Source organism: Protomyctophum parallelum, assembly GCF_964188405.1.
Source record: "Protomyctophum parallelum genome assembly, chromosome: 10".
Lineage (NCBI taxonomy): Eukaryota > Metazoa > Chordata > Actinopteri > Myctophiformes > Myctophidae > Protomyctophum > Protomyctophum parallelum.
In genome coordinates this window covers 23625847-23650681 of record NC_139704.1, presented here as the reverse complement: position 1 = coordinate 23650681, position 24835 = coordinate 23625847, and the positions used below count along the sequence as shown (strand labels likewise).

The 24835-nt window shown below is 46.1% G+C and overlaps 1 protein-coding gene across 1 annotated transcript; it reads left to right on the top strand.

Moving 5' to 3' along the window:
* Nucleotides 1-21458: 21458 nt before the first annotated feature.
* On the top strand, nucleotides 21459-24601 carry LOC310865745 (uncharacterized protein; the record flags this gene model as incomplete). The annotated part of the gene is made up of 5 exons (XM_083774954.1): nucleotides 21459-21578; nucleotides 22659-22762; nucleotides 23258-23623; nucleotides 24304-24498; nucleotides 24539-24601. Exons 1-5 carry the CDS (start codon nucleotides 21488-21490, stop codon nucleotides 24599-24601), a joined length of 819 nt encoding a protein of 272 aa, XP_083631080.1. The 5' UTR covers nucleotides 21459-21487.
* Nucleotides 24602-24835: the final 234 nt, after the last annotated feature.

Genomic DNA, 24835 nt, shown 5'->3' with positions numbered 1-24835 from the left:
AAAAACCAGACCATCTTAAGACCACCTCAGACTGTGGTCTAAACCGTGGATCTACACTGCCCTCTAGTGGGGAAGCCAGGCTCCGCAGCTGAAGACAGCATGGCTGAAAATTGAATGGTCAGTCAGTATAAAATGAATGGTCTTGACTGCCAAGACCATTCATTTTATACTTTAACAGTTTGCAGACAAAAGCACAGTCCAATACAAGGACGCCTATGGCTTATTGCCTTGTTTCCATTGGGGCACCTTCAATTAATTTAATATAATTCACAAATGCATTAAAATAGCCTCCTGCTTGATGGTAAGAGATCAAAGGGTGAATTGCATTTTTGGTTATGAAGCGGTTGTCCTGACCCCCCCCCCCCCCCCCCCCCCCCTCAGTTTAAAAGTACAGGAAAAATCTCAAAGTAGGCCTACAGGTAAAAATATAGTAGGCTACAGGTAAAAATCTCTCTCTCGATCTCTGAGAGAGAGAGATAGCCACGGATTGGCTGGTTTGGGGCGAGCCGTCTGTAGGAGCCATTAGAAGAGAGGCATTATTTGTATTATTATTATTACCAGTATTATTTTTGACCACCTGGTGGCGGGCTTGAGACACACAGCTGCTAGAAGGTGACCACTTATAAGGTGACACAGGGGCACTAGGAAGGGACTAGACACAGGGAACCAGGGAGGCTCCGTCTTTTGAGCTAATTTAGAACTTCCTGTCTGAGAGCTAGCTAATTTAAGACATCCGGTTGCCTTCAGAATAAAATAAGGTTATTTAATTAATAATTATTACATTACATTATTAGTATTAGTATTACATTACAGTTATTGTAAAGACACACATTATGTTTCTGTGTAAAAATAAGTAATTAAATAACATCAAAAAGTTATCTAAATGGATAAATGCTATTCACTGGAGTGAATATTCTATTATATTCTAAAAACGACTTATAAATCCTAAAGCCTTGTTTATACTTCACTGTGCAACGGTCCTATGCTGGACAATAGCAGATATGCAAACTCACAGCACATCTCATTCAAGACACTGAACTTGCAGATCTGCCATTTTTGAACACACTATAAAGTTAACCATTTATCATGCTGCTCTACGTGGCACTGCATTCTGTGACATTAAACCAAATGGCATTTTCCACTCTATGACACTACTGTTCTACATTTTTGTCTAATAAAATAGGCTATTAATTTAATCAATCAAACTGCATTAACTAACAGAGATACTACTAACCAAGCTATCCATGTCAACATTCTCTATAGGAGTCTCAATAACAGGTATAAGTAACGTTTAATGTTTAGTAATGTTTAATGTAGCAGAAGAGGCCATTCATTGAACAGAGTTTTGCACAATTTTAACATCCCAGATCGATTGAAATATGAATCTACTGTGCTGTGCTACACCATGATATATTAAGAGTACAATAACATTCCATTGTGAATAAAAACCTATTAACCACAGTGTAATGCTAAAGGTTTCATCACAGGGCTGTCTGCTTCATGTAATATCATTAAAAGTGTTGTTGGTGACAGTTATATGAGTTGGAAGCATTAAGACCCATTTTAACCCTCAATGGCTTCCTTTCTGACAAATAACGTTATTGTAAAAAAAAAAAAAAGATTCACGCGTTCATAATATGTAGCTATTTTGCATTAGAAGCGGATGGGACCAAGGGACCCGGATGTAACGTAAGAGGACTACAATAGATTCGCGGTTAAATCTCGCGGGCGTGGCCTCACACCGGAAGGAAGTGCCGCCGCCCTCAAATACGGAAGAGACGCGTGGAGGTAGGTTTGGTCAGTGTTTGTTTGGAACGTGCCACGTCACCATCGCGGGTCCGTCTTCGGAGCAAGTAAGTGATTAAATGTTATTTAATACTTAACGCTGTTGTTGTTTGTGTGTTCAAACGTCTATCACTTGAAGTTACTTGTTATGATGTTTATATATGATGTTTGTACGAAACTGTAAAACAGTGTTTCAGTAGCCGAATGGTTAGTGTCGAAGGTTTATAAACAACTATGCCCGGCCTCAATGTTTACTAACCGTCGACAGTACCCACTCGACTACCGAAACACGGCTTTAAAGAGTAGTATTTACATATCTAAACACAACAAGTAACTTCAAAAGTGATAACATGTTTGAGCCACGGACCACCATTTCACATTAATAGACTCTCACAATGGTGGTCAGTGGCTCAAATGGGTCTGAGAGACTAGATGGCCTCAAATGGTGGTCCGTGGCTCAAACGCTGAATAAATAATCGACTAGAGGTGAAAATAGTATTGTTTGGTAGGTAAAAGGACAAACATTCTGTGAAAATTGGCACGAAGCAACAAACATTCTTTGAAATTGGTGGGAAACGATCCCGGGCACTCATGTTAACAAAGCTCAGTCACTAACCACTATGCTACAATCAGCATTATATAATCAAAGGATCAAAAGTAGCAATCTTCTACATTCTCTAATTGTGTAGTTTTTTTTGGAAATTAAGCAGATGCTTAACAACAATTGAACTATTGAGAGTGTAAAGATCTACTATTGGGGTCAATTTGGTTACCTAAATTAAATTGCTCTGTATTGTGACAGTAATCATTGCTATAGTGTGTGTTCAGTAACAGTGTTAAATAGCTCTATAGTGTGACAGTAATCATTGCTATAGTGTGTGTTCAGTAACAGTGTTAAATAGCTCTATATTGTGACAGTAATCATTGCTATAGTGTGTGTGTTCAGTAACAGTGTTAAATAGCTCTATATTGTGACAGTAATCATTGCTATAGTGTGTGTGTTCAGTAACAGTGTTAAATAGCTCTATATTGTGACAGTAATCATTGCTATAGTGTGTGTTCAGTAACAGTGTTAAATAGCTCTATAGTGTGACAGTAATCATTGCTATAGTGTGTGTTCAGTAACTTGCAACACAGCAGCCAAGTATATGCAGAACACATATACACGCATTTGACATAACACAAACAACAAGACAATTTACATACATAAAGACATGAAGAAAAGAGCAATATCCACCGCTTAGATTATCCTGTGGCTACTACAACTCCTGATTAAACCCTTTTCTATTTATTAAAGAGCTGGAGAGACAGGAATATTCCTGTTACTGAACACACACTATAGCAATTATTACTGTCACAATAACTTTGTACTTTTGCTACTGATGTTTGTGTGCAACATTTGAGCTGGTGTCAAGTCACCTTAATTCAAGTGATAGATTATATACAGGGGCATGCCATATGGTCTACCTGCACAGCCTTTGTGATTACTGGTAGATCACGATGTACCTTTTGGGCACCCCTGCAATACAGGATTCCTGTCCAGAATTGTTTTTTTATTAAATATAGAGGGTTTAAGTGTAGGGTTTGTCATGTTGGTGTTCTCTATAACTTTTCGTCCTGGGCATGACGTTAAACTGTCCAGTGTAACTCCAAGTTACATGGGGTGGGTATGGTTTGAGAGTTTGTGATGCTCAGTTCTTTTTTTGCGTCTCGGTTCCTCAGGTGGAAGCTGCATAGTTGGGTTTTTGATGGGTTGGGTTTCAAGTGGCTGGTCGTTTGTTTAGATATTGAAAAGGAGGGGGGCGAGCGCGCTACCTTGTGGGAGGCAGTTCTTTTCGGCTTTCCATTTACTCCTCTGGTCATTTAACTGAACATAGAAGCGCCTGTTGTTGAGGAGGCTTTTCCTGACCATTGTGCGGTGTTGGACAGTGTCGTAGGCAGCAGAGAGATCTCTGAATGCTGCTCCAGTTATTTGTTTCCCCTCAAACCCATCCTCAATGTGTTGGGTGAGGTTGAGCTCTGTCCAGCACAGGAGCGGCTGGGACGGAAACCAGCTTGGTCTTTAGTCAGCTTGGTATCTATGAGTGGCAACAAGGCGTTGGAGTAGCAGCTTCTCATATAGCCTTGTAGGTGATGCAGAGGGAAATGGGTCGGTAGCTCTTTGTGGATAATGGGTCTTTGCCAGGTTTAGGGATTGCAACCACTTTGGCCTTTTCCCAGACAGAAGGGATGGTTTTCTGTGCTATGCATGTGTTCAGCATCCCCACAAGCCAGGTCTTTGCGTTGGGTCCCAGGTGCTGTAACGTTTCTGCCAGTAGGTCATCAATCCCTGCTGCTTTTCCGGGTTTCAACTTTCCCATTGCAGTTTCAAGTTCTTCTAGGTCGAAGGGTTTGGTTTGAGGGCTGGCTGATTGTGGTTGGTCTGATACCACTGTGCGATGGTATTCTCCTGTGGGTCGGTGGCGGTCTTGGTCACAACTGGTGGCCAACAGTTGTAACCAACACCGCCACCGACCCACATAGAATACCATCGCACAGTGGTATCAGACCAACCACAATCAGCCAGCCCTCAAACCAAACCCTTCGACTTAGAAGAACGTGAAACTGCAATGGGAAAGTTGAAACCCGGAAAAGCAGCAGGGATTGATGGCATACTGGCAGAAATGATACAGCACCTGGGACCTATCGCAAGGACCTGGCTTGTGGGGATGCTGAACACATGCATAGCACAGAAAACCATCCCTTCTGTTTGGAAAAAGGCTGGAGTAGTTGCAATCCCTAAACCTGGCAAAGACCCATTATCCCCGAAGAGCTACCGACCCATTTCCCTCCTCTGCATCACCTACAAGCTCTATGAGAGGCACTACAATTTCTGAACAGACTATATTTACATCAATATGTCTGGGTCCCCACCTACTCACTCAGGGTTGACGTGTCACACCTGCAGTGATGGGAGGGGCACCAAAATGTGGTATTTTGATTGTTTAATGGGGGCACTCCCTTAGTATAAAAGTGTATGTTTTGTGTACACAATGACCTGATGAAGATCAAATGGATCGAAACGCTGTCAGTATTTCAACAAAGAACGTCTTTCTTATACCTGTGGTGTGCGGGCTCCATCCAATACCTACACCAGTTGTGATGCAACAGAGTTTGCTGTGACCGTTGTGAATTATGGGTGGTGTGGTTTTTGCCAAGACGGTGGATTGTGGCCCATGCCTTCCTGCTGTTATTTGACATGTTGGTGTTCTCTATATCTTTTCGTCCTGGGCATGACGTTAAACTGTTCCGTTCGAGAGGACCAGCGACCCTCGAATGTAAACGGCCACGAAAGGAAATTATGTGTGTGTGAGGTGTTCTCTATAGGTTGGGTTTCAGGTGGTTGTATTGTAGTAGCTTGACATTTCTTGGAGGGCACTTTCAAGGACAGACTCAATCTTCTGGAAGTCTGCTTGTTGGGTCGTAATGCAGAGGTTGTCGGCGTAGATGAAACGCTGGCATTAGGCATTGGGTAGTGGCTGGTCGTTTGTGTAGATATTGAAAAGGAGGGGGGCGAGTACGCTACCTTGTTGGAGGCCGTTCTTTTGGGCTTTCCATTTACTCCTCTGGTCATTTAACTGGACATAGAAGCGCCTGTTGTTGAGGAGGCTTTTCCTGACCATTGTGCGGTGTTGGACAGTGTCGTAGGCAGCAGAGAGATCTCTGAATGCTGCTCCAGTTATTTGTTTCCCCTCAAACCCATCCTCAATGTGTTGGGTGAGGTTGAGCTCTGTCCAGCACAGGAGCGGCTGGGACGGAAACCAGCTTGGTCTTTAGTCAGCTTGGTATCTATGAGTGGCAACAAGGCGTTGGAGTAGCAGCTTCTCATATAGCCTTGTAGGTGATGCAGAGGGAAATGGGTCGGTAGCTCTTTGTGGATAATGGGTCTTTGCCAGGTTTAGGGATTGCAACCACTTTGGCCTTTTCCCAGACAGAAGGGATGGTTTTCTGTGCTATGCATGTGTTCAGCATCCCCACAAGCCAGGTCTTTGCGTTGGGTCCCAGGTGCTGTAACGTTTCTGCCAGTAGGTCATCAATCCCTGCTGCTTTTCCGGGTTTCAACTTTCCCATTGCAGTTTCAAGTTCTTCTAGGTCGAAGGGTTTGGTTTGAGGGCTGGCTGATTGTGGTTGGTCTGATACCACTGTGCGATGGTATTCTCCTGTGGGTCGGTGGCGGTCTTGGTCACAACTGGTGGCCAACAGTTGTAACCAACACCGCCACCGACCCACATAGAATACCATCGCACAGTGGTATCAGACCAACCACAATCAGCCAGCCCTCAAACCAAACCCTTCGACTTAGAAGAACGTGAAACTGCAATGGGAAAGTTGAAACCCGGAAAAGCAGCAGGGATTGATGGCATACTGGCAGAAATGATACAGCACCTGGGACCTATCGCAAGGACCTGGCTTGTGGGGATGCTGAACACATGCATAGCACAGAAAACCATCCCTTCTGTTTGGAAAAAGGCTGGAGTAGTTGCAATCCCTAAACCTGGCAAAGACCCATTATCCCCGAAGAGCTACCGACCCATTTCCCTCCTCTGCATCACCTACAAGCTCTATGAGAGGCACTACAATTTCTGAACAGACTATATTTACATCAATATGTCTGGGTCCCCACCTACTCACTCAGGGTTGACGTGTCACACCTGCAGTGATGGGAGGGGCACCAAAATGTGGTATTTTGATTGTTTAATGGGGGCACTCCCTTAGTATAAAAGTGTATGTTTTGTGTACACATGACCTGATGAAGATCAAATGGATCGAAACGCTGTCAGTATTTCAACAAAGAACGTCTTTCTTATACCTGTGGTGTGCGGGCTCCATCCAATACCTACACCAGTTGTGATGCAACAGAGTTTGCTGTGACCGTTGTGAATTATGGGTGGTGTGGTTTTTGCCAAGACGGTGGATTGTGGCCCATGCCTTCCTGCTGTTATTTGACATGTTGGTGTTCTCTATATCTTTTCGTCCTGGGCATGACGTTAAACTGTTCCGTTCGAGAGGACCAGCGACCCTCGAATGTAAACGGCCACGAAAGGAAATTATGTGTGTGTGAGGTGTTCTCTATAGGTTGGGTTTCAGGTGGTTGTATTGTAGTAGCTTGACATTTCTTGGAGGGCACTTTCAAGGACAGACTCAATCTTCTGGAAGTCTGCTTGTTGGGTCGTAATGCAGAGGTTGTCGGCGTAGATGAAACGCTGGCATTAGGCATTGGGTAGTGGCTGGTCGTTTGTGTAGATATTGAAAAGGAGGGGGGCGAGCACGCTACCTTGTTGGAGGCCGTTCTTTTGGGCTTTCCATTTACTCCTCTGGTCATTTAACTGGACATAGAAGCGCCTGTTGTTGAGGAGGCTTTTCCTGACCATTGTGCGGTGTTGGACAGTGTCGTAGGCAGCAGAGAGATCTCTGAATGCTGCTCCAGTTATTTGTTTCCCCTCAAACCCATCCTCAATGTGTTGGGTGAGGTTGAGCTCTGTCCAGCACAGGAGCGGCTGGGACGGAAACCAGCTTGGTCTTTAGTCAGCTTGGTATCTATGAGTGGCAACAAGGCGTTGGAGTAGCAGCTTCTCATATAGCCTTGTAGGTGATGCAGAGGGAAATGGGTCGGTAGCTCTTTGTGGATAATGGGTCTTTGCCAGGTTTAGGGATTGCAACCACTTTGGCCTTTTCCCAGACAGAAGGGATGGTTTTCTGTGCTATGCATGTGTTCAGCATCCCCACAAGCCAGGTCTTTGCGTTGGGTCCCAGGTGCTGTAACATTTCTGCCAGTAGGTCATCAATCCCTGCTGCTTTTCCGGGTTTCAACTTTCCCATTGCAGTTTCAAGTTCTTCTAGGTCGAAGGGTTTGGTTTGAGGGCTGGCTGATTGTGGTTGGTCTGATACCACTGTGCGATGGTATTCTCCTGTGGGTCGGTGGCGGTCTTGGTCACAACTGGTGGCCAACAGTTGTAACGCTGTGTCGACCAATTTGGTGTGACGTGATCGGCTCCAGCTTGAGCAGGCATACTCTGCTGTAGAGAAAGACAGGGCCATGGCAGTTGCACGGATTGTTTGTGGGTCTGCGCCCCACTTGGGAGTTCACTAGTTTTCACAGGATGTTATTGTGGGTGTTGACCGTGGCTTTTGTGTTCTCCAGGTGTTTTTTTGAAGAAGAGTGTCCTGTCCAGTGTAACTCCAAGATACATGGGGTGGGTATGGTTGGAGAGTTTGTGACCATCCCAAGTGACGCTCAGTTCTTTTCTCGCGTCTCGGTTCCTCAGGTGGAAGCTGCATAGTTGGGTTTGTGTGTCTTTCTTTTTCTGTCTTTCTTTCTTAGGACGGAGATCAAGGTAGACGCCATAGGAAGGCTCAACACTAGCCGATGCCCCTAGAGATCCATCCCAAAGCTTCCCTCAGGGAGCACAGCAAGCCAGCTAGCCAGCAAGCCTGCCCAGTTAGCCAACGCAGCCAGTCAGCTCCACCAGTCAGCCAGTGTAGAAAGTCAGGCTGCCAAGCCAGAGCATATCAGCCCTTGCAGTCAGCCATTGCAGCCATACCAGCCTTGCTCAGTCAGCTCAGCCAGGCCTCTCTTGAGGCCTGGCTCTCTGTCTGCCTGGCCCGGTCTGCCCTGCCCTGCCTTGCAGCAACAGAACCAGCCTTTCTGGAAAGCCAGCCAGCTCAGAATGCGAGCTGAGCAAGCCAGTGCAGCAGCAAGCCCAGACTAGGTTACCGCAGCCTTACTGTGCAGCCACAGCCACTCAGTCTAGACCAGCAGGAGCTGGCCAGGCTCCAACCCTTGCAGCGCAGCCTTAGGCCGGACAGTCCCCCTGCCTGCACTTTGTTGCCTTCCTGGCCTGTCTGCCTGCCTAGGCGCCTCGGTCTTCCTGTCTGTCTGCCTTGGCCTGCCAGTCTGAAACTGGTTTAGACTAACTGCGTGCTTGCCAGCTGCGCTGGCTTGCTGAGCTCGTATTCTGAGCTGGCTGGCTTGCCAGCAAGGCTGGTTCTGTTGCTGCAAGGCAGGGCGGGGCAGACCGGGCCAGGCAGACAGAGAGCCAGGCCTCGAGAGAGGCCTGGCTGAGCTGACTGAGCAAGGCTGGTATGGCTACAATGGTTGACTGCAAGGGCTGATGTGCGCTGGCTTGGCAGCCTGACTTTCTACACTGGCTGACTGGCGGAGCTGGCTGGCTGCGTTGGCTGACTGGGCGGGCTTGCTGGCTAGCTGGCTTGCTGGACTCCCTGAGGGAAGCTTTGGGATGGATCTCTAGGGGCATCGGCTTGTGTTGAGCCTTCCAACGGCGTCTACCTTGATCTTCGTCCTAAGAAAGAAAGACAGAAAAAGAAACACACACACAAACTCAACTATGCAGCTTCCACATGAGGAAGGCAGGCAGGCACGCAGGCAGGCACAAGCTGCCTGCGTGCTTGCTTCGCCCTCCAGTTGCTGCTCCAGTTATTTGTTTTCCCTCAAACCCATCCTCAATGTGTTGGGTGAGGTTGAGCTCTGTCCAGCACAGGACGGGACGGAAACCAGCTTGGTCTTTAGTCAGCTTGGTGTCTATGAGTGGTATGAGGCGTTGGAGTAGCAGCCTCTCTTGTAGGTGATGCAGAGGAGGGAAATGGGTCGGTAGCTCTTTGAGGATGATGGGTCTTTGCCAGGTTTGGGGATTGCAACCACTTTGGCTTTTCTCCAGACAGAAGGGATGGTTTTCTGTGCCATGCATGTGTTCAGCATCCCCACGAGCCAGGTCTTTGCGTTAGGTTCCAGGTGCTGTATAATTTCTGCCAGTATGTCATCAATCCCTGCTGCTTTTCCGGGTTTCAACTTTCCCATTGCAGTTTTGAGTTCTTCTAGGTCGAAGGGTTTGGTTTGAGGGCTGGCTGATTGTGGTTGGTCTGATACCACTGTGCGATGGTATTCTCCTGTGGGTCGTGGCGGTGTTGGTTACGACTGTTGGCCACCAGTTGTGATGCAACAGAGTTCGCTGTGACCGTTGTGAATTATGGGTGGCTCCCTGAGGTCCTTGATCGCCATTGGGTCCAACAGTGGTCATTGAAGCGTGCACACACATGCACACATGCACCTACACACACAGGGGCACATGCGTATGCACACCTGGACCTTTAAATGAACAACAACACAAAAACTAAGGCACTGGTGTCGGACTTCTGGTTTACCGGAACGGGGTTCAACTCCCTGCAGTGCCCTGCTCAATGTGTTGTATTTCATTCATTGGTCCATGGTCTCAGGTCATTGAGCGGCGCGCTATAGTGTGCGATTCTTCATCATTGTTGAGGATTTTTTAAAGGTGAAAATCAAGGAAAAGCAAAATGCTATAGTCCATGGTCACGGACCGCATACTGGTCAAGGTCATTTATACTGGTGAAGATCATTTACTAGTCTTCTAAAGGTCATTTATACTGGTGAAGATCATTTACTAGTCTTCTAAAGGTCATTTATACTGGTCAAGGTCAATTACTAGTCTCATGAAGGTAATTTATACTGGTCACAGTCATATACTGGTCACGGTCATTTCTACTGGTGAAGGTCATTTATACTGGTCAAGGTCATTTGTACTTGTCAAGGTCATTTATACTGGTCAAGGTCATTTACTAGTCTTATTGAAGGTAATTTATACTGCTCAAGGTCATTGATATTGGTCAAGGTCATTAAGTGGCACGCTATAGTTCGCGATTCTTCATCATTGTTGAGGATTTGAAAAAAGGTTAAATTGCAGAAAAGCGAAAGGCTAAAGTCCATGGTCACGGAGGGCATACTATAGTATGTTGTTTTTCTTTTTTTTGGTGGTGTGCGGGCTCCATCCAATAACTACACCAGTTGTGATGCAATAGAGTTTGCTGTGACCGTTGTGAATTATGGGTGGTGTGGTCTTTGCCAAGACGGTGGATTGTGGCCCATGCCTTCCTGCTGTTATTTGTCATGTTGGTGTTCTCTATATCTTTTCGTCCTGGGCATGACGTTAAACTGTTCCGTTCGAGAGGACCGGCGACCCTCGAATGTAAACAGGTGTTGGGACAGGGTCAGGTGTTGTCTTGATGCATCCTATGATGATGCCACAGGTGTCATTTAGGGCTGTGTCGACCAATTTGGTGTGACGGGATAGGCTTGTAGGTGATGCAGAGGAGGGAAATGGGTCGGTAGCTCTTTGGGGATAATGGGTCTTTGCCAGGTTTAGGGATTGCAACCACTTTGGCCTTTTTCCAGACAGAAGGGATGGTTTTCTGTGCTATGCATGTGTTCAGCATCCCCACAAGCCAGGTCTTTCCGTTAGGTCCCAGGTGCTGTATCATTTCTGCTAGTAGGTCATCAATCCCTGCTGCTTTTCCGGGTTTCAACTTTCCCATTGCAGTTTCACGTTCTTCTAGGTCGAAGGGTTTGGTTTGAAGGCTGGCTGATTGTGGTTGGTCTGATACCACTGTGCGATGGTATTCTCCTGTGGGTTGGTGGCGGTCTTGGTCACAACTGGTGGCCAACAGTTGTAACCAACACCGCCACCGACCCACATAGAATACCATCGCACAGTGGTATCAGACCAACCATAATCAGCCATCACTCAAACCAAACCCTTCGACCTAGAAGAACTTGAAACTGCAATGGGAAAGTTGAAACCCGGAAAAGCAGCAGGGATTGATGACCTACTGGCAGAAATGATACAGCACCTGGGACCTAACTCAAGGCCCTGGCTTGTGGGGATGCTGAACACATGCACAGCACAGAAAACCACCCCTTCTGTCTGGAAAAAGGCCAAAGTGGTTGCAATCCCTAAACCTGGCAAAGACCCATTATCCCCGAAGAGCTACCGACCCATTTCCCTCCTCTGCATCACGTCTTTCTTATACCTGTGGTGTGCGGGCTCCATCCAATACCTACACTAGTTGTGATGCAACAGAATTTGCTGTGACCGTTGTGAATTATGGGTGGTGTGGTCTTTGCCAAGACGGTGGATTGTGGCCCATGCCTTCCTGCTGTTATTTGTCATTTGTCATTATGGTGTTCTCTATATCTTTTCGTCCTGGGCATGACGTTAAACTGTTCCGTTTGAGAGGACCGGCGACCCTCGAATGTAAACAGCCACGAAAGGAAACTGTGTGTGTGAGGTGTTCTCTATCATTTCATTCCAGACTTCACTGTCTATCTCCTGTGTTTTCCATTCATCTTGAGCGTTACACAGTCGTCTGATGTGCGGGGGGAGGTGCCGGCTAGCGCATAAAGGCACGGACGGGACAGGTGTTTTCTTGACCCATCCCGTGATGATGCGACAGGTGTCATTTAGGGCTGTGTCGACCAATTTGGTGTGACGTGATCGGCTCCAGCTTGAGCAGGAATACTCTGCTGTAGAGAAAGACAGGGCCATGGCAGTTGCACGGATTGTTTGTGGGTCTGCGCCCCACTTGGGAGTTCACTAGTTTTCACAGGATGTTATTGTGGGTGTTGACCGTGGCTTTTGTGTTCTCCTGGTGTTTTTTTGAAGAAGAGTGTCCTGTCCAGTGTAACTCCAAGATACATGGGGTGGGTATGGTTGGAGAGTTTGTGACCATCCCAAGTGACGCTCAGTTCTTTTCTCGCGTCTCGGTTCCTCAGGTGGAAGCTGCATAGTTGGGTTTGTGTGTCTTTCTTTTTCTGTCTTTCTTTCTTAGGACGGAGATCAAGGTAGACGCCATAGGAAGGCTCAACACTAGCCGATGCCCCTAGAGATCCATCCCAAAGCTTCCCTCAGGGAGCACAGCAAGCCAGCTAGCCAGCAAGCCAGCCCAGTCAGCCAACGCAGCCAGTCAGCTCCGCCAGTCAGCCAGTGTAGAAAGTCAGGCTGCCAAGCCAGAGCATATCAGCCCTTGCAGTCAGCCATTGCAGCCATACCAGCCTTGCTCAGTCAGCTCAGCCAGGCCTCTCTTGAGGCCTGGCTCTCTGTCTGCCTGGCCCGGTCTGCCCTGCCCTGCCTTGCAGCAACAGAACCAGCCTTTCTGGAAAGCCAGCCAGCTCAGAATGCGAGCTGAGCAAGCCAGTGCAGCAGCAAGCCCAGACTAGGTTACCGCAGCCTTACTGTGCAGCCACAGCCACTCAGTCTAGACCAGCAGGAGCTGGCCAGGCTCCAACCCTTGCAGCGCAGCCTTAGGCCGGACAGTCCCCCTGCCTGCACTTTGTTGCCTTCCTGGCCTGTCTGCCTGCCTAGGCGCCTCGGTCTTCCTGTCTGTCTGCCTTGGCCTGCCAGTCTGAAACTGGTTTAGACTAACTGCGTGCTTGCCAGCTGCGCTGGCTTGCTGAGCTCGTATTCTGAGCTGGCTGGCTTGCCAGCAAGGCTGGTTCTGTTGCTGCAAGGCAGGGCGGGGCAGACCGGGCCAGGCAGACAGAGAGCCAGGCCTCGAGAGAGGCCTGGCTGAGCTGACTGAGCAAGGCTGGTATGGCTACAATGGTTGACTGCAAGGGCTGATGTGCGCTGGCTTGGCAGCCTGACTTTCTGCACTGGCTGACTGGCGGAGCTGGCTGGCTGCGTTGGCTGACTGGGCGGGCTTGCTGGCTAGCTGGCTTGCTGGACTCCCTGAGGGAAGCTTTGGGATGGATCTCTAGGGGCATCGGCTTGTGTTGAGCCTTCCAACGGCGTCTACCTTGATCTTCGTCCTAAGAAAGAAAGACAGAAAAAGAAACACACACACAAACTCAACTATGCAGCTTCCACATGAGGAAGGCAGGCAGGCACGCAGGCAGGCACAAGCTGCCTGCGTGCTTGCTTCGCCCTCCAGTTGCTGCTCCAGTTATTTGTTTTCCCTCAAACCCATCCTCAATGTGTTGGGTGAGGTTGAGCTCTGTCCAGCACAGGACGGGACGGAAACCAGCTTGGTCTTTAGTCAGCTTGGTGTCTATGAGTGGTATGAGGCGTTGGAGTAGCAGCCTCTCTTGTAGGTGATGCAGAGGAGGGAAATGGGTCGGTAGCTCTTTGAGGATGATGGGTCTTTGCCAGGTTTGGGGATTGCAACCACTTTGGCTTTTCTCCAGACAGAAGGGATGGTTTTCTGTGCCATGCATGTGTTCAGCATCCCCACGAGCCAGGTCTTTGCGTTAGGTTCCAGGTGCTGTATAATTTCTGCCAGTATGTCATCAATCCCTGCTGCTTTTCCGGGTTTCAACTTTCCCATTGCAGTTTTGAGTTCTTCTAGGTCGAAGGGTTTGGTTTGAGGGCTGGCTGATTGTGGTTGGTCTGATACCACTGTGCGATGGTATTCTCCTGTGGGTCGTGGCGGTGTTGGTTACGACTGTTGGCCACCAGTTGTGATGCAACAGAGTTCGCTGTGACCGTTGTGAATTATGGGTGGCTCCCTGAGGTCCTTGATCGCCATTGGGTCCAACAGTGGTCATTGAAGCGTGCACACACATGCACACATGCACCTACACACACAGGGGCACATGCGTATGCACACCTGGACCTTTAAATGAACAACAACACAAAAACTAAGGCACTGGTGTCGGACTTCTGGTTTACCGGAACGGGGTTCAACTCCCTGCAGTGCCCTGCTCAATGTGTTGTATTTCATTCATTGGTCCATGGTCTCAGGTCATTGAGCGGCGCGCTATAGTGTGCGATTCTTCATCATTGTTGAGGATTTTTTAAAGGTGAAAATCAAGGAAAAGCAAAAGGCTATAGTCCATGGTCACGGACCGCATTGGTCAAGGTCATTTATACTGGTGAAGATCATTTACTAGTCTTCTAAAGGTCATTTATACTGGTGAAGATCATTTACTAGTCTTCTAAAGGTCATTTATACTGGTCAAGGTCATTTATTAGTCTCATGAAGGTAATTTATACTGGTCAGTCATATACTGGTCACGGTCATTTATACTGGTCAAGGTCATTTGTACTTGTCAAGGTCATTTATACTGGTCAAGGTCATTTACTAGTCTTATTGAAGGTCATTTATACTGCTCAAGGTTATTGATCAATATCAATGACCTTCATGACCCCAAGGTCATTAAGTGGCATGCTATAGTGCGCGATTCTTCATCATTGTTCACGATTTGAAAAAAGGTTAAATCGCGGAAAAGCGAAAGGCTATAGTCCATAGTCTCGGAGGGCATACAAAAATGTGTGGTGCTATACAGGCCGTTCTGGAAAATTTGGGACAGAGGTTCATCGTTGGCATCCAGGGAGTGTGTGTGCAAAATTTGGCATCGACCGGGTTAATGGTGCTGGAGATTAGCTGTTAACAAACTGACGGACACACACACACACACACACTCACTCAGAGTGCAAAACATACTCTATCCCCATGGCTTTGGCCTGGTGCCATACCGTTATTAATTATTGCCTACAATGTCAATTGTGAAATTACTTTACCGTTGCAATGCAAAATTTACATTTCAACGAATGGACCTCGTAAAACAAAACAAAAACCAAGGCACTGGTTGTGGTACTTCTGGTTTACCGGAATGGGGTTCAACTCCCTGCAGTGCTCTGCTCAATTTGTTGTATTTACATGGTTCATTTTTATTTTCTGCTCATTGTGTTGCCTTTTCATAGATGATAACCCCCAGGTTCTTTAATGTGTTTGCACTCCCTACAGTTAGGTTACCAAGTCTATTTATTTATTATTTCTGTTCACTAGAACTAGAACCAATTACCAAAGTAGGCTTTCTAATGACACAACTCGCCTTTGTTTTTATGTGTAGCAAAAACGTTCTTTTTATTTACGCCAAAGAGTAGAGGCTGGTCTGCATTCATGCGAGCGGGGAAGTTTAGAGTAACATAGCTCTAAATGAAACGCATTAGAGCTATGGACCAGAGCTAGTAGTCATAGCACTTCATGGTATATGCATAGTTTATATAGTTTCATTATAGATATATTAAACAGAGAGGACTGGAGTCAATTGGGTTATATTATGTTTAACACTAATTTGAAGCTGTCAAAATCTGACAGACTTCTGGCGGCCATGGCCACGCCCACCTTTTGGTAACGCCCACTTTCGGCCAAGCCCACAAAAAGGACCCCCCATGTCATTTGCCAGGCAGGCTCCACTCTCAGACAGATATTTGGCTCCGTCTTATGAGCTAATTTAGAACTTCCTGTCTGAGAGCTAGCTAATTTAAGACATCCGGTTGCCTTCAGAATAAAATAAGGTTATTTAATTCGTTAATTAAATAATTGTCAATGCCCCAAGGCACAGCACTTTTTTGAGCGTTGACCTCAGTAGAAGGTCTGCTGCCGTGAATTTTACACCTCTCCCACTTAGCGGAGAGTGGGGTGTGGTACAGGACATCTCCCCGAACGCGTGGGTATACTGCATCTACAAGTAGTACAAGATAAATTGAAACCATTGACACCTACTTCGATGGTTCAGTTGTCATCTATGCCGGGGAATTTAGCAGCTCTCATTCAAGGGTTTTTTCAAAATCCAGGTCACACATTTGATTGCAAAACAATCTGTGGTGTCACTCAACAACTAGTGAATAGCATCTTACTTGGCCTTAGGAATGCACAATGACCCATTAGATTTTATACACAAACTAGTAGTTTGGTTGAGTATGTGTGGTGTCCACACAGTTGTTCAAGCAAAACATACAGACATCTGTACATTCTGTGCCTGGACAGTTGAAAGCAATTAACAGAACAATAACGGAGGACAATTTGGAAGAAGATGATGATGATGTGGTTTTATGCAATGAAAGTCTAAATGACAATATGTGTGAAGCTATACCATTACCAATTCTAACATTTCTACAACAGACATCTGCTATCAAAAAATGTCACACACGGCTTGAAGAAGCAGCAGCGCAGGACTCAACATTTAGACGGAAACTTGAGAAATTCAATCTAGCCAACACATCAGTGTCATTAGTGTCTCAGAAATGTTCTAGGACAGAAGTATGCACCATATTAAATAGATTTGTAGAATACACACTTCGGTCTCCTTTCCTTGGAGATGACCTGCTTTGCCTGAAAAGTCTTAGTCTGTATAGTTGTACTCAATGTGGTGACAAGGCCTTACCATCTACAAAGAACATGTCACAATTCATAGTGCAGCCACTTGACGTGTCACAAAAAGGCATCTTAGACACTATTGCACAAATATTACCTGCTCAATCTGAACAATGTGAAACATGTCAGCAGGAAAAGAGCTTATCAACATATGAAGTAATTAACAGCCCACAGACCTTACTTCTCCTGTTAAGAGCTGGCACAAGAATTCCAAAAACGTTCAATTTATCCTGTCTGTACCACCAAAATGAGTATGCTTTGACCAGTATGTGTGTATTTTTCGACAGGCCACCATATGCGTCATTGTACATCCTTAAAGATCATAAATGGCATATCTGGACAAATGAATCGAATGACACAGCAGGCTATACCTTTGAGCTGATGCAAAGAACATCCGCTCGACAGCACACAAAGACAGTAGTCACAGGTAGTTTCTATGTCGTGTCATACGAGAAAATAAACAGTCGAGAAATAATCAAGTTTCGTCAGGACAAACAAATGCATAAATGCACAGACAGATGCAATCAACGCACACAAGTGACACCCATTCCAAAGCTAGAGGTAACTCCTTGACCTGACTTAGCTTGCGTAGAGAAAGTGATTTCATGTCAATGCCCCAAGGCACAGCACTTTTTTGAGCGTTGACCCCAGTAGAAGGTCTGCTGCTGTGAATTTTACACCTCTCTCGCTTAGCGGAGAGTGGGGTGTGGTAGAGGACATCTCCCCGAACACGTGGGTATGTCCAGATAGTTGCCTCGCGGAGGCCTCTTTGTCCAGTGTCCATTCTGGGTCCGGAAACGGTACTTTTTGTCAGCATTGACCCCAGTAGAAGGTCTGCTGCTGTGAATTTTACACCTCTCCCGCTTAGCGGAGAGTGTGGTGTGGTAGAGGACATCTCCCCGAACGTGTGGGTATGTCCAGATAGTTGCCTCGCGGAGGCCTCTTTGTCCAGTGTCCATTCTGGGTCCGGAAACGGTACTTTTTTCAGCGTTGACCACAGTAGAAGGTCTGCTGCTGTGAATTTTACACCTCTCCCGCTTAGCGGAGAGTGGGGTGTGGTACAGGACATCTCCCCGAACGCGTGGGTATGTCCAGATAGTTGCCTCGCGGAGCCGTCTTTTGTCCAGTGTCCATTCTGGGTCCGGAAACGGTACTTTTTGTCAGCCTTGACCCCAGTAGAAGGTCTGCTGCTGTGAATTTTACACCTCTCCCGCTTAGCGGAGAGTGTGGTGTGGTAGAGGACATCTCCCCGAACGTGTGGGTATGTCCAGATAGTTGCCTCGCGGAGGCCTCTTTGTCCAGTGTCCATTCTGGGTCCGGAAACGGTACTTTTTGTCAGCATTGACCCCAGTAGAAGGTCTGCTGCTGTGAATTTTACACCTCTCCCGCTTAGCGGAGAGTGGGGTGTGGTACAGGACATCTCCCCGAACGCGTGGGTATGTCCAGATAGTTGCCTCGCGGAGCCGTCTTTTGTCCAGTGTCCATTCTGGGTCCGGAAACGGTACTTTTTGTCAGCCTTGACCCCAGTAGAAGGTCTGCTGCTGTGAATTTTACACCTCTCCCGCTTAGCGGAGAGTGTGGTGTGGTAGAGGACATCTCCCCGAACGTGTGGGTATGTCCAGATAGTTGCCTCGCGGAGGCCTCTTTGTCCAGTGTCCATTCTGGGTCCGGAAACGGTACTTTTTGTCAGCATTGACCCCAGTAGAAGGTCTGCTGCTGTGAATTTTACACCTCTCCCGCTTAGCGGAGAGTGGGGTGTGGTACAGGACATCTCCCCGAACGCGTGGGTATGTCCAGATAGTTGCCTCGCGGAGCCGTCTTTTGTCCAGTGTCCATTCTGGGTCCGGAAACGGTACTTTTTGTCAGCCTTGACCCCAGTAGAAGGTCTGCTGCTGTGAATTTTACACCTCTCCCGCTTAGCGGAGAGTGTGGTGTGGTAGAGGACATCTCCCCGAACGTGTGGGTATGTCCAGATAGTTGCCTCGCGGAGGCCTCTTTGTCCAGTGTCCATTCTGGGTCCGGAAACGGTACTTTTTGTCAGCATTGACCCCAGTAGAAGGTCTGCTGCTGTGAATTTTACACCTCTCCCGCTTAGCGGAGAGTGTGGTGTGGTAGAGGACATCTCCCCGAACGTGTGGGTATGTCCAGATAGTTGCCTCGCGGAGGCCTCTTTGTCCAGTGTCCATTCTGGGTCCGGAAACGGTACTTTTTTCAGCGTTGACCACAGTAGAAGGTCTGCTGCTGTGAATTTTACACCTCTCCCGCTTAGCGGAGAGTGGGGTGTGGTACAGGACATCTCCCCGAACGCGTGGGTATGTCCAGATAGTTGCCTCGCGGAGCCGTCTTTTGTCCAGTGTCCATTCTGGGTCCGGAAACGGTACTTTTTGTCAGCCTTGACCCCAGTAGAAGGTCTGCTACTGTGAATTTTACACCTCTCCCGCTTAGCGGAGAGTGGGGTGTGGTATAGGACATCTCCCCGAACGCGTGGGTATGTCCAGATAGTTGCCTTGCGGAGCCGTCTTTTGTCCAGTGTCCACTTTATAAAGTCCATGCACTCCAGTGAATAGCATTTATCCATTTAGATAACTTTATTATTATTATTATAAGGATTTAATTACTTATTCTTACACAGAAACATAATGTGTGTCTTATAGCATCATATAGCATCATTTAAATGCTTAATTTGTAGTTTTAATGTGCAAATTAAACTTTTTTTCAATACTCTAGAGGGTACTCTTATTTTGAAGAGATCGTCCACCGGAAGTCTTAAATTAGCTCACTAGATTAGCTCACTAGACGCTGCCAACCAGGGAGCAAACCGTTCTTACCAGCACAGCAGTATCGGCAGCACAGAGACTAACCTATAACCTAGGCTATAATCTACTAATAACATCACTGGATCACTCACATCACTGGTATGTTCATGTTCATGCTCAATTTCATTTCTGATTTCTGATAAATAAATAACACTCAAACTGGATCAAAGACTGGACATCCATCTGTTGCAATTTTCTGTGTGTACTGTGTAGGATCACTCCCATACCTGTGAGGTAACAGCCAAAGGAGATTGGAAACTGGAAAAGTGGCAGTTACACCGTCTTTACTTTTAGAAAAGCGTGGATATCTCGCCCCACAGCGTGGATATCTCGCCCCAAAGCACGGTTATCTCGCCCCATGTTTATTTTACCTTATTTCTCATATTAGAACATTTAGAATCAATGTTGTTTGTCAAAGGAGAACATTTAGAACCAGTTTTGTTGTTGTTGGTCAAATGAAAAGTATGCATGGATAATGAATGGCTCACCCCTGGCCCCCTCCATTGTTCTGGAAATTCCATTCTGGAAAGGTGTTCCATTCCTCAATTTCCATTACTGAAATTGTTGTAGTTGTTGTTGTACTATATTCTGCTATGTCTGCCAGTGCCTAAAAGTACAGTACAGTTTTCTCATGGTTTTCTCCCTGGAAATAAAAAAAGGTCTGGGTTTCCGAGGCTATATAGCCTGGTTGACTACCTGCTTTTTTTGATTGATTGAAATATTTATTAACAGTTTGTAGAATTTACAGTACATTTTAAGCACAAACTCAATACAAAGACTGTTAACTGTGAGTGGACGACCCAATTAAGCATTACACTTGCAGAGCTTGTTTCAAGATTCCCATACCAAGATAGGAGATTGTGTTAAAAGTGTTAATTAAGTTAACTCTATACCTACCGGTATAGAGTTATAGAGACTATGGTCACTACTCACTCGGTCAGGGTTTGTAATTTGAAACTTCCCAGTTTCCTGAGAAGATAGAGCCATTGTCTTGCCTTTTTGATAATTATTATATCTGCATTGGACTGAAAGGTGAGTTTATTAAATATAGTTCCCACTTCCCAGATATATATTCACTAACCTGCTCCTAGACTCCCCACTCGTAATAACAGGCCTAAAGATGTGACCCTGGTCCCATCTCCTAATCCTCTCCCATGCACCTCCCAAACAGTTTGACTTAAAATAATAATAATAATATTTTATTTTTAGAAGAAAAATCCTCTCTCTCACACTTATGCCAGTGTGCCAGTGATCACCCTCCCCTATGCCAATGTAAATATGCCCCATGCATTTGCTTAAGATTGTTGTTGTCTTCCCAGACATTTAGACTATAGGATAAAAAAAATACTTAGATTTTAATTAGTTAGTAGGCCTAATAGTAGAGTGGAAATGGACTTTATTTAAATATGACAAAACAAAACAGATCACATCTCAAAATGAAGATTTATTGTAAAAGAACATATATCTTGCAGGCGTCATCATCAAATACTGCAAAGGCATCAATTATATTGGAACAGTTGCATACTTTTACAATTGTATTATTAACACATCACTTATGTTCGGGACATTCAACTATTTTACAGTTTTTAAATGTTTCTTGTACAACAATAAACGTATGCATTTCTATTTTTTATTAAAAGTTCAGATTTCTGTCTTGAAGGAAGGAACCATATAACCTTGCAAATGTTTTTGTCGGACTGTAGATAGAGTTACACCGCTACAAATCAGCAAGCCGCGGGTAAAATGTAAAACTCTTGATAGATGCATCCAAGTCAACAACTTTAAAAAGCTGTAAACAATGAATCCTGAGATATGATATGAACAACTGCTCTATGTTGTGAACAACCGTTGACGTACACGCGTTTGTTTTGACTGAAATGGCTCGATCAGAACTTGAGCCATGGATAGAAAAATGTATCCTCCGCTATGATGGCAGCGAGCAGCAGACAAACAGGCGACGGCTCAAAGGTAGGCTATTGATAAAGGTCAATTAAGGACCACTTTTCAACGTAGACCTGGTCCAGTGTAGCCTCGGTCCCAGGCTTACTTATCTGCGAAAAGAAAAAAAGGGTCTGATAATCTGATTGATTGATTGAAATATTTATTAACAGTTTGCAGAATTACAGTACATTTCAAGCACAAACTCAATACAAAGACTGTTAACTGTTAGTGGACGACCCAATTAAGCATTACACTTGTTTACAAGAGGGTCCACCATGTTCAATTCATCAAAACATTTAGAGACGTACGGTACAAATATAGACACTTCTATATAGTCAAAGAACAGAACAGGATTTCATCATAAAGGAGGTAAAAAGGGAAAAGAAACTTATACAGTGAGGGGAAAAAAGGTGGGGGAGGGGGTCCATGCAGTTGGAGTCATCCCTATGTTTCCCAGGTTCTATGTTCCCCAGGTTCAATGTTCCCGACTCACCCAGCCCCCCAAAAAAGGTTCTATGTTCCCCACTCAAAAAAGGTTGTTCTATGTTCCCCACATAACTAAGAAAAGGTTCTATAAAAGGTTCTATGTTCCCCACTCAACCATGGAGGCTGTGGACAGTTCAGAAGTTAACATGTTATTATGGAGAAAAACAAAAGGGGGGGGGGGCTGACAATGATGTGGGGGTCATCCCTATGTTTCCCAGGTTCTATGTTGTGTACAATTTTTAGAAACAACAACAACATGTCACAGAGACGGTGACTGCTTAATTAAGTTAATTTAGGACCTTCTAGGAGTTAATTTCGTTTTATTAAACACATTTCTTCCATGTAACCCATGTTGTGTAATGGCATCATCATGCTATTATGCCCATGGATATACAGAGTGAACTTAAAAATGATAAATGAATATGATAATACCTTTCATATAATCACCAACATGAATTATGTTTGTTATTTACAGCTATGTAGAGAAGAGAGTGGCGCGAGATGGAAAAGGGGCGACTGTACCTGTTACCCCCCAGAATATGGATGCTGGGGGTTCAAGTGTTAACACCTTTTTAATCAATTTGTTTTTCTTCGTTTTAACCTAAATGTATCTCTTTCCAGCTCATGTGGTTGGAGTAGGACACATGTCTCAGTCTCAGGCCCAGACAGTGCAGCAGCAGCAGGGGATAACCGAGTTGATCTTCCTGTCCGACGGAGTCGTACAGGTACGTACGGACTGTACCTGTGGGGGGAACAAGTACTCGGATCATGGCAGATGGTTTACTTAAATAAAAGTGTCAAATGTTTCACGAAGAAAAATCTCCTCTTGCAGTACTAGCAGCATCAATTGTATACACTGACTGTACGACAGTCCCTCTGAATCTTCATCATGAACATTCCAGAGGGAACCAAGCGTTGGCGCGTGGATTAAATTCATTGGAGTGAGAAAAAATTGCAACGTTTGCCTCTGAGATGTAGTGGAGTAGGCAACAGTATGAAAGTACCTCAAAATTGTACTAAAGTAAAACGTCTGTCGGCTGGAAAGAACCTTCATATGTACAACATTGCTACTCTTTATGCTTTTGTGTGACACTATGGTATGATCACGTAGGGCGTTAATTTACGAATAAACTAAAAATTAAAATATGGAGAATAAGTACTTTCTGCCCGATAGCCCAACAAATAATGTACCTTCCCACCACTGTTGTTGTTGTTGTCAGGTGCCGGCTATTCTAACTGCATCTGCCTTGGAGGACCTCCAGGAACGAGAGGACACAGACAGTCAGTCCACCCTGGTGCACAGCACGGTGTACGTGCAGTGCCGCGTGGACTTCTATGCGCATCCACGGCAGGACAGGAGCGGCTTCTTCCTGTCCGTCTGCAAGTTGGCCACCGTGGCGGCAGGACCGCCTAAAGGCAGAACCCCTCCCTGTACGACTCTGGCCTCCGTGAGGCAGCACGTCTGTAAGACGTGGAGACTGGCCCGCCAGCAGGACTCGCTTCATGGGTCTCAGAATGCCCAGCATGGTTTTGATTTGTCCCAATTGCTGTGGACGTGGGATCACGACGCCCTGCGCGATGTACAGGTAGACAGGCGCGTCACACTTATTTACTTGACCTGCCAAGGACGGACCCCCAAATTCATGTATATTTGACCACGGACCGTCCCCATCTGAAAATGTTTTGTGCCATGGCGATTGGGGACCCCCCAGAAGAGAAGATTTGTGTTGCAAAAAATGCTAAAATGATTCAAGATACAAGATTTCAGATGTACAAGCTTGCAGAACTGCACAAGTGCTGTGAGCTAGTACAGTGCATCTGATATTTTGATAACCGCTGTTCTAAACCAATCTTCTAAATCCTAAGAGTTTTCTGAAAAACTAAAATCTAAAATGACACAGATATTTTCCCAGTTTTAATTGGTTATAGGGGTGGCAGTGGCTCAGGCAGTGGCTCAGGAGGTAGAGCGGCCACTTGGGAAATAAAAAGTTCCCAGTTCAAACCCAGGCTCTCCCAGAGTTAGTTAGTGTCAAATTGTCCTTGAGAAAGTGCATTATTTATTCGGACTATTGGTACCAGTCATTTCTGTGTATTTAACTTCTAATCTGCCCTGTGTAATTTCAATTCACAAAGCCAAAAAGGTAAACATACATAACTGTAATTTGTATTTACATGTTCCAACACATTGGAACGATTACATCGTTAATCACAATCATTGTTACGACGATTCATGATGTCATGATCCTTAACAACCCTGTGTACACAGATGGATGCTCTGACAGCCCTGCAGCCCTCGACGTCCTCCTGCAACCCAGCCGGCTGCCACGCAGACGCACGTACAAGCTGGGAAGCTGACCGAATCGCATACAAGTCTGCGGAGCCTTTCGTCATCCCTGTGTGTCATCTGCTTATCCCGGAGCCAGAGGAAGAGGCTCAGCGGCCACTAAAGGCCGTCGAACAAGTGAGCAGCGAGACACCGAGCGGATTCCTCAGTCCCCCAGACGACAGAGTTGGAGATGTACCAAACCGTTCACAGGCTGTTCATCATATGGCGGGTCACTTGAACGCCCAAACCTTCCCTCCAGAGACCGTGGAGACTCTCTCTCCCCCTGGCAGTCAGGAGGACACATCGCCCCAGGAGAATACACTAAAATCTGACGAGACCAATCCTTGGGATGCCTTTTCTCCACCCATTGAAACGCTGCTGTGCACTCCTTTTTCACGCGTGGATGAATCCATAATCCCAGAAGCAATCCCACCTAAGACCCCGACTGATACAGCCGGGATTACATTCCAGG